Here is a 10,996-nt window from a genome sequence, read left to right as displayed (position 1 = left end):
GAAAGTGAGTTTGCGGGGCAAGCAGCTGGAAGAAGTGGAAAGCATTAAGTATTTAGGGTCACTTGTAGTACGGAGAAGGAGAGTGAGAGTGGAGGTGGATCCGACCTAGTTATGGACCAAAAGGTCTTCCTTTGTAATGAACAGTAGGAAGAGATTGTGTGGGGTGATTATACCCACTACACTGTATGGAACAGAGACTTGGAATTTAAAGGAGGTAGAAAAAAAAGAGCCTAAATGTGTTTGGGAAGTGTGGTTGGGGTTGTGAGGATAGAGAAATGGGGAGGTGAGGTAGAGTGTGTGGCTGGAAAGAAGGCTTGCAGATGGGGTTGATAAAAAAAATACTGGGATGGTTTGAGTATATGGAAAAAATGAACAAAGAACAACTATCACAAAAGAATGGATGAAGTAGACTTGAGGGGAAGACTGAGAATGAAGTGTATGGACAAGATGAAAGGGGCATTGGATACAAGTTGTCTGTCAAGGAGGGATGATTGAAAGTGGATAAGGAATTGATGTAGTTTTAAGGGATTTCTTGCTCTGTAGATTCTAAAGTAGATGAGTTTGGGAGGATTCCTGCATTGCTTTTGACAAGCTCAGTGGACAGGGTGCAAGGAGGACCCCTCATCCAGTGTGCTAAGATGGAAGGGATGATAAATTAATTTTTGGAGGGGAGAAAGAGCCTTGTGGTATATGTACATACATACATACATATACCAAAGGCTTTTTCCCCCTTACATGGGGGGTAGCCAAAAAGAAAAAGGCATAGAAATCACTCCCACCCATTTCATTTCCCATATATTCCACTCCCCTCCACCCTCCTCCCTCCCTCCTATCTTGGCACCTCCTGGATGACGGGTCATCCCTGCATCCTATCCACTGCCCTGTGTCAGAGGCAGTGTTGCAAGACATAGCACATCCACAGCAAGGCCGCTTCATAAATTCGGCGACCCCCCCTCTCCGTCCCCTCATGCAGGAAAGGAGAAGACGGGGAGAAATCCCTTCTGGGTGCATCAAATTTTTTCTCATGCATACTTCCTCACCCCCCATCCCCCACCCACTCCCCTCATGCATCACAGCCTCATCTATACACAACCCTTCTCCATTGACCCCTATCTTCTGTCCTCTCCTGTCCTTCCCCTTTCACCCCATCCATCCATCTCATCCTAGGACGCCCCCTCATATTCACTCCTTCCACCTCCGCCTTCCACACTTCTTTTACTAATCTTTCTTCACTCATTCTATCCTAATACTCTTTCATCAACCCTATCTCCCAGCTCCCTTTCCACCCCTGTTCTCCTCCTCACCTCCTCATTTCTCACTCTATCTAGCCTAGTAACCCCTGTCATACTTCTCAAACATTTCATACTTATGTGGTATATGTATGCATATATTTACTTTCATATTATGTGTGTTATACAACTTTTTGGGCTGAATATATCCAAGGAACTTGTTGGGTTGAATATTTCCAAGGATGTGTCAACAATTTATGTACACATTGTGAACCAACATTTTTAAATATCCAACAGACTAAGAAATCATTTACCACTTGCTATGTTGAAGTTTTCAAAGTTGCATGAATTGAATCATGAATATATTTTCCAACAGTATCCATATTTCAGAAACCTGTTGTAAGCAGTCAGTAGTCTGATTCTTTAAATCTAATTTTTTATTACTTTTATTTCAGGTATGCCGTAGTGAGGCAGAAGTGGAGAGAGTATTTGAAAGTGAAAAAGAGGCATCCCTGTGCCATGAAGCTCTGCGAAGGAATATCCGCTTTGCCAGACATCATGTCTCCAGTAATTCATGATTTATTTTTATTTATTTATTTTATTTTTATTTTTTGTATTATTATTATTATTATTATTATTATTATTATTATTATTTTTTTTTTTACAATTTGCTCACATTATATTTATTATTGGTATATGTATATTTATTTGATCTTATGTGTACAAAATTCTATTTAGGGGAGATGTATACTTGGTACCAATAAAAGTTTTGTATAAAAAACTATTTCAATGCACCTTCGATTATCGTCATTATTACTATGAGGAATATTTCCTTTTTCACCTCTCTTCTGTTGTAGGGGGAAGAAAGAATACTGCCACAATGTTTTCCCACTCAGGTTATAAAGGCAGCTAAAATGGGACAGTGATTGGACTAGGCATCCTGATCTTTGTTAATCCTATGGGGTACATTCCTACAAGTCAAAGTAAAAGAGGGTGTGGGAGGAGTTTTCCAACCAAAACCTTATGGTTTTATTCAAGGGCATGGGTGTGGTACAGAGAGTAAAAGGGAAGAGATAAGCAGTGAGAAGGTGGATGTGTTGGCATTGAGTGAAACTAAGTTGAAAGGGATGGGTGATTTAAAGTTTGGGATGGTGTCAGGAGTGAGGAGAGGACAAGGGAGGGAATAGGTGGCTCTACTAGTAAGGAGATAGGTAAGTGTGTGGTGGAGTGGAAGGAGGTTTCTTCAAGGTTAATGTGGATGAAAATGAAACTGGGAAGGGAGATGTGGGTCTTTGTAGTGAGAAGAGTATAGAAGAAAAAGAGGGTTTTAGGAGGAAGGTCAATGTGGTTTTAGGAGATCTCAATGCCAGGATAGGGGATGAACCAATAGACGGAGTGGTTGGAAAGTGAAGTGCAAGGTAAAATTCATGGTGGACAGTTAATGGAGATGTGTTTAGAGAGTTGATAGCTAACATGTGTTTAGGAAAAAAATAAATTAAAAGTACATGTAAGAGAGGGTGGTGGATAAGGCATTAATGGAATATATTCTATCCAGGAAAAGGGTAGGAAGAGTTCTGGATATTCATGTTCTAAGGGGAGAGAGTCACTTTTTGTTTTGGAAGGTATGTTGAGAGTGGAGAAAGAGGAAAAGGGCAGAGGGTAGAGAGGTGCATAGAGTAAATTATTTAAATGAGAAGGAAAAGGAGCACAAGCACAAGAAGAAGCTGAGAGAAGTGTGGGAGGTGGTGAAGGAGTAATGGGAGTGTTTGAAGGAGGGAGTGACAAGGTGCGGAAAGATGGTAAATAGAATAAATAGATGGGAAAGAATAGATGGAAGGGTAGTGAGTGGTGGGATGATGAAGTGAAGAAGGTTGTAGAGATTTGATTTGATGAATTTATTACGCCTAATGGCGGCAAGCAATTTACAAACTGAAGTAGTTACAGAGAGATGAATGTCGCGCAGGACATAGTGGAATCTAAATAAATCAATAATCACCAAGATATGGAAATCTCATGAATGAATCCAAATTATTCTGTAAGAGATATTTGAAGGTTGTAGAGAAGAAGAAGCAAGCATTCAGGGACTGGTTGCAAAGTAGGATGAGAGAAATATGAGAGGTACAAAGAAAAATGAAGAGAAGCAAAACAAAAAATAAAGGAGGCAAAAAGGAGAGCAGATATAAAATGGGAGAGGAGTATGACAAATTTTTGAAAGTAATAAAAAGATGTTTTGGAAGGAAGTTGAGAGGAAGGGATGGTGAGTCAAGTAGAGAAGAAAAGATAAAAGGCACAGATGGACAGACGTTAACAGAACAGGTGGTAAATGAGAAGATGGGCGGAGTATTTTAGAGTTGTTAAATATGGAGAAGGATAAGGAGGGATTGGTCATAGCAGTGGGAGGTGCTAAGAAAATGACATTGATGTGGGAGGAAAATGGAGAAATAAGAAATAAGGTACGAGTAGTTTTGAAAAGGATGAGAGCAGATAAGGTACCTGGGTTAGATGGGTGTCATGTGGAGCATCTGAAGAAGGGAGGTACAGTAATAGTGGACTGGCTTGTGAGGTCATTTAATGTCTGTCTAAGGGAGGGTAGAGGGCCAGAAGACTAGAGTGCATGTATAGTTGCACTTTTCAAAGGAAAAAGGGACAAATGTGAGTGTAGTAACTTCAGAGGGATAAATTTGTTGAGTGTAGTTTGGAAGGCATATGGGACGGTTTTAATTGAGAGGATTAGGAGAGGAATAGTGTAGGTCTAGGAAAGGTAGGGGTTTTATGGATCAATTTTTTGTGGTAAGACAGATATGTGAGAAAACTTTAGGAAAAGGTAAGGATGTTTTTTGGGCCTTTATGGATTTGGATAATGTTTATGACAGGGTAGACAGGAAGGCATTGTGGTAGGTATTGCAGATATATGGGATTGAGGAAAACTGTTAAGGGTAGTCAAGAGTTTTTACAAGAGTAGTAGAGCTTGTGTTAGAATTGGAAATGGAGAGTGATTGACTTGAGGTAAAGATGGGACTGCAACAGGGATGTGTCATGTCACCACAACTGTTCAATGTGTACATACATATACCAATGGCTTTTTCCCCCTTACAAGGGGGGTAGCCAAAGTCAAAAGCTAAATCCACTCACACACATTTTATCCCAACATACTCCACTCCCATTCACCACCCCTCCCTCCCTCTTTTCTTGGCTCCTCCTGGATGATGGGTCATCCCTGGGGTGTTGCAAGAGGTAAATGTAAGGGTAATGAGCAGGGGACTGGAGATGGTTAAAGAAAATGGAGGAAACTGGGAGGTGAGCCACCTATTGTTTGCTGATGACACTGCAGTTTTGGTAGGGTCAGAGGATGGATTAAGGCAGTTAGTGATGGAGCTTGGTAGGGTATGCAATAGGAGAAAGTTGAAGGAAAATGTGGACAAAAGGCGATGAGATGTACAAAGGTAGAGAACAGCAGTGAGTTGGAAGTAAGTCTGAAAGGAAAGAGCCTGGAGGAAGTGGATAGTTATAGGTATTTGGGGTTGCATGTGGCAGGAAAGGGAGGAGAGGAGGTGGAAGTAAATTGTAGACTGAGAGAAGCAAGTAAATGTCTTGTCATGAGAAATATGGAGTTGGGAATGGATTCAACGAGGAAAATAATAGAAAGGGGTGATTGTGCCAGTGGCACTATATGAGGTAGAAACATGGAATTCAAGAGAAGCAGAGAGGAAAAGTTTAAATGTGTTTGAGATGAAATGCCTCAGAAGTATGGTATGGGTTACTAGGTTGGATAGAGTGAGAGATGAGGTGAGGAGGAGAGCAGGTGTGGGGAGGGAAGAGATGGCAGGCAGGGCTGATGAAAAAGTATTGGAATGGTTTGGTCACATGGAAAGAATAAGTGAAGAAAGATTAGTAAAAGAGGTGTGGATGGCAGAGGTGGATGGAGTGAACTTGAGAAGACGACCGAGGATGAGATGGATGGATGGATTGAAATGGGTGTTGAGAAAGAGGGGAAAGTCTGTTGAGCAAGGAAGGGAGAAGATAGGAAATAGGGGTGAGTGGAGAATGGTTGTGTATAAATGATAATGTGATGCAAGGAACGGAGTGAGTGGGGGATGGGGGGGGTAGGGAGTGGTTATGTATGAATGATATTTTGACACAGCCCTAAGATATTTTTCCCTGTCTTCTCTTTTTCTGCATAAGGGGTCGCCAATTAAGTGATGCGACTTTGCTGTTGATGTGCTGTGTCTTACTGCATTGTTTTTGATCCAGGGCAGTGGGCAGGATACAGGGATGATCCGTCATCCATGAGGAGCTAAGATAAGAGGGAGGAAAGGGTGGTGGGTGTGAGAGGAAGGGGTGGAAGTGAAATGGATGAGAGTGGGTATTTGCCTTTTGACTTGGCTACCTCCTTTGTAAGGGGGAAAAACTCCTCGGTATGTAGATAGATTATGAGGAGGCATATGAGAAATATAGAGAAAAGAGGGTGGAAGTAAAATGTAAGGTGAAGGAGGCCAGAAGAGTAGATTTTAGATGGGAAAGGTGTTTGGCTAAAAATCGGAAATAGAATAAAAAGGAGTTTTAAGAGTAAGTGATAAGAGTGCTGGTGGAAAGGAGAGGGTAAAATTAATCCATATTTCACAAGTACAAGTACAGTAATTTTGCAATGTATTTAAGTCCAAATCCAAGTACATGCTGCACAAGTACTTTATGTGATAAAAAATAATTCCTGTCACAGATTCGCAAAGAACGAAAGTTAGTAGTTTTCATATATACACATTGATGAGAACCTTGTTTAAAAGCGGGATTCGAAATAGAAAAGTAAATGGAAATTTTAATTTATTTCAGCACATTACTGCTTTTGTCACAGAATTGCATAACAAGAACATATTCTTTATGAATAACTTGAATAAGCAATATACCCTATGCTGCAAATGTAATAATTTACTATGCATATATTTTTCATATCAGTAATAAAACTAAATTTGATGCAGAATGTATAGGTATGTATCAGAGCATTAAAATTGTCCTTTGTTCTTTACTGGTAATATATCCGGTAGTTTTAGAACTAAAAATAACAGATAAGTGCACTTTCCCAATAGAGTCATCAAAGAATTCGCTAGAATCTATATACATTATTATGATTATATTATACATTTTGATTAAATGCAATGTACTTAACGTACTTGAATGTATATGGTATTTTTCAAGTATTTTGGAAAGTACAAATACCATTGAAATTTTAAAGTATAATTATAAATACATGAAAATATGTACTAAAGTCCAAGTACCAAGTGTAAGTACACGTACTTATTTCAACCTCCAACCCTGGAGGCAGTATGTTTTCCTTCAGCTCACTTCCGAATTTCGTTTTTGGAATATATCAAAGAATGTCAGTAATATATACTTTCCAATTAAGACCATAAAATTTAGACCTGCCATTTAATAAAACATGGATTAACAATTAATTAAAGTTAATGTCAAACGCCAAACAATTTGTATAAAAATGTATAATTATAATAAATAATAACCGACGGGCAAAAATAAAGTCGACTTTGTAACTGTTATTCAGCAAATAAAAAAGGCCACTAACAATATTTACAATGAAATAAAGCAGCCACGGGCCCAAAGAATTTTGGAAAGGGTTGAATTCCATTATTGAGAAAAAACTCAAACAATAAAGTATTATCAATGATAAACAAACTTTAATCGACCTGCAGAGTAATTGTAACAATCTTAATGACTACTTTTCAAATGGAGGTAAACGTTTGACAGACTTGCCCCTCGCTGGTCCAGATATGCCCAAACCAATTGATTGTCTCAAAGGATATCATTCACGTACTATTTTTACCCTCGCCACGCTAGCTGAAGTGTGTATTCTAGGACAAACTGATTTTAGAAGCTCCGCCTTGGGATGCGAACCCTAACCTATACCAACATATTCACGAATCTAAGACTCTAGTAACTGATCCATGAGCGATGCTTCAAACGAAACTGTCGGACCCCCGAGCAGCCACTTCATTTCGGAGAGAAGCCATTCATTAATGATGCATCGGTCATGACTCAGTTTCTAGGGTCTTGGCTTCGTATATATGTCGTCACAGGTCAGGGTTCAAATCCCAGGGCGGAATTTCTAAAATCCATCTGTCCCAAACTACATACAACTTGTCGGAGGGCTCGACTGCATGACGATTCGATGAAAATTAGATTACGGCTTCTGCGCCATGAAATGCGTGATCGGGGGACCGATGGTGCCTTTTGTGATATCGGTCATGGCTCCGTTGCTAGCGTCTAGTCTAGACTGCGTGATTATGTTGGCACAGGTCAGGGTTCGAATACCAGGGCGGAATTTCTTATATATATGTATACATATATATACATATATATATATATATATATATATATATATATATATATATATATATATATATATTGGATGAATGGTTTAGACAGATGAGAGTGTGGGTGGAGGAAGAATAGCGAAGATGGGCTGGAACTCCTGTATTGCTTATACGTTTCGACTGACTCGGTCTTCTTCAGTTTGCTTATACGTTTCGAGTCGGTCGAAACATATAAGCAATAAAGGAGTTCCAGTCCATCTTCGCTTATACTTCCTCCACCCACACTCTCATATATATATATATATATATATATATATATATATATATATATGTATATATGTGTGTGTGTGTTTAATTGTAGTATACAGGAAAGGAGCAACGCTCGTTAGGTCTCCCTCCTATTCTCTACTTTTCTTTATCATACCTAGCCTTAAAATAATGCACAGTTCCAACTTAATCTATATCCTTGATTTCCAATTATCACATTTAGATTTTAACTCATGTATTTTCTGAGCTTGGGCTATATCACTTCTTAGGCTCTTCCAAGTATTTATGGATCTACATGTAAAACTGCATTTCTTTAAATCTTTTAGACATGTAGTCTTTCTTGCGTTGCTCCATTGACCTCTCAAAGCCTTCCCATCTTTAATCAGGAGATCTCTTCTGTCAATGCAGTCTGTTCCCTTTAGCGACCTGAATATTGTAATCATATCACCTATTTCTCCTCACTCTTTCAAAGTTGATAGACACAGTGCTATTACTCTTTCCTCATATGTTTTATTTGCCAGTCTGGGGACCAGTTTGGTTGCTACCCTTTGTATTCTCTTGATTTTGCTTACATCCTTTACTCTGTGTGGGATACTACTGACGCATATTCCAGTCTTGGATGGAAGTGGGTTTCGATTATTTTTTTCATCATTTCTTCATCCATATAGCAAAACGCCACCTTGATCTTCTGCAGTAGTCTGTACGTCTCTCTCACAATCCTATTGATATGTCTGTTGGGTGACAGGTTGTCTTTTATCAGCACTGTCATTTTTTTTTCTCCTCTTTTGTTTTTGTAATGGGTTCACTTCCCAAGGAATAGTTTAAGAATGATCTTTTGTCACTATTACCCATTTCCAGTACTTTGTATTTTTTTTTTTATTGAAATTCATTTCTTATTCTTAGTTCCATGCAAAAACAGTGTCTAGATCTTTTTCAATGTTCTACCGTTCTCTTTATTTTCCATTCTCCTCATGATTTTTGCGTCATCTACAAACATGTTGGCATATCTTGTTGTTCCTTCCATTATGTCATTGATATAGACAAGAAACATCATTGTTCCAAGCACTGAACCTTGTGGAACTCCACTCGTTACTGTTCTCCATCTTAACATCTTATCTTTTACTACTGCCCTCATGTGTCTTCTCTTAAAATAATAATAATGATACATTCTATTAGTTTGCCTCTCAGTACTCCAACATGCTCCAGTTTCCACATAAGTCGACTGTGAGGTAATTTATCAAATACCATCTCTAGATCGGGGTGCACACATCAATCACTCTCGAGTAAAAGTTTAAAAGGTTTGACACACACGACCTTCCATGCCTGAAGCCAAACTGAATGTCAGAATGTTCATATTTTCAAGATGTTTGGTCCGTCGATCTTTCACAATCCTTTCACATAATTTCGCTATTGTGGTGGTCAGTGATATCGGTCTATAAGTTAGTGGTGTCTTCTTATTTGCACCTTTGTGAATTGGCACCATGTTTGCCCTTTTTTAATCAAGCTTCACAATGTCTCCTTTCAATGAACATGTCTGGGTGTGTGTGCGTGCGTGTGTATGTGTGTGTTTGTGTGTATTTGTGTGCATGTGCGCGCGCTGAGCTTTTTCATCCTAGTAATGACACCCTCCACCATCCCCACAACTGCGAGGATGGCAACCAAGAACTAGAGTGGAGGGAGGACGAAACCATCTTCCCCACTGCTACTATACGTCACATATCCCGACTACAGCAAGACAAGAATCACTTAATCCACGCCAGACCATTAGTTTGGGTCTTGGGGAGCGACCATGGAGGAACAGGTTTTTGCGAAATTTTGCGTCATCTCGAGGCTCGAAATCTAGACTTCTGGGTTGGGAGCTCATCGCCACTCTATTGGTGACTGAAGGAAGAGGCTCAGGCAGAAGGGTATGATGGATTGGGAACGGGTCCCAGCCTCTCGTGCCTCTTGGAACAAGATCTCATCTCATCACAGAATGGTGGGACATTATCCCAAGCATCCTCAAAGAAGACCAGGGCGATTTGGAATCAAGCAAATACATACCTCTGCGGACTACGCGACGAATCAAAACAATAAAAACAAATATATATTTAAAGCTATGTGTACATTGTATATCATACTTTAACCAAATCAACAAAGTTTTTAATCTTCTAATAAGGTCAATATATTAAACTGGTGGTTCTCAAACATCCAGTCTTTTCTGGACAGAATTTAAAGTAACTTTAAGTTTCACTGCATTCTCTCTCAAATTTGCATGTTCTGTAGTCAACTTCCTCAGTAAGGAAGAGGGAGATACAGGGGATTATTGCAATTAATATGGTATTACAAATGATACACACAATTCTTGAGACAAATTATTTATATCATCAAACAGAAATTATCACTGCGCAGTCACTTCCCAAATCGTGCAAGGAAGAGTTGCAAAGAATTCTCATGTGACACACTCCCGTTCTGTCTTGGTCTTGCTTTCTGTTTACATGACATTGCTACGACGCTTTCATAGCGACGTAAATATAAACATTTTCGCGCTATATCTTTATCATCACCAATCTTTGTATTTACCCTCATTCCCCGATCATTTCACTCTCGCATGCGCCCAAAAGATTCCAAAGGCCCATTTACTAACCTTTATATCTTTTTTAACATCCCAACCTCTTTTTCATTTTTAAATTTTCACTAATTCCTGCACATCTGCTACAACGCTTGCCCCTTCACCGCATATATTCTCTGCCAATCTTCCCAGTAACTTTTATTCAATTCTGTTGCTCTGAAATATTTCTTGTGCTTTCCCATCAACTGTTATGGTCTTCTCACATTCCATATCTAACGTCACTCTCAGTATACTTCGACAATTCATTTGATTTCTTTCATCATCACAACCTAATAGATGTTGCCACGGCAACCAGGTAAATACGGTTGCTTCCCCCTTATGTCGTCATCTGTATGATCATAGTTGATTTTAGATCCAGCAAAATATATCTGGGGGAATCTGGCAGATAAATATGATTGAAGTCCATAGTGTAGGATGAACATTAAAATTAGAATGTAGAGTCTACGACTTCTCATGTATTTCAAATAAGAACCAGACATGCGATAACCCTTGCATTCGTCGATGGAGTCTGCTGCATTGCGACAGGAACGACCTTACGCCGCATAACTCTACGGTCAAATATTGCCATG

General features: G+C 39.3%; 1 protein-coding gene across 1 annotated transcript in view; it reads left to right on the top strand.

The window, feature by feature from the left end:
* Positions 1–2,000, top strand: part of LOC143037937 (transforming growth factor beta regulator 1) — a 21,836-nt gene extending 19,836 nt beyond the window's left edge. Inside the window, exon 10 of the mRNA XM_076206623.1 lies at positions 1,685–2,000. Coding sequence (XP_076062738.1) covers positions 1,685–1,807 — 123 coding nt within the window. The 3' untranslated portion in view covers positions 1,808–2,000. The remainder of the gene's footprint in view (positions 1–1,684) is intronic.
* Positions 2,001–10,996: the final 8,996 nt, after the last annotated feature.

Source organism: Oratosquilla oratoria, chromosome 23 (genome assembly GCF_046742065.1).
Source record: "Oratosquilla oratoria isolate Oo_2021 chromosome 23, ASM4674206v1, whole genome shotgun sequence".
In the NCBI taxonomy this organism is placed as follows: domain Eukaryota; kingdom Metazoa; phylum Arthropoda; class Malacostraca; order Stomatopoda; family Squillidae; genus Oratosquilla; species Oratosquilla oratoria.
Note: the sequence above shows the minus strand (reverse complement) of the source record. Positions and strands in the feature narration are given on the sequence as shown.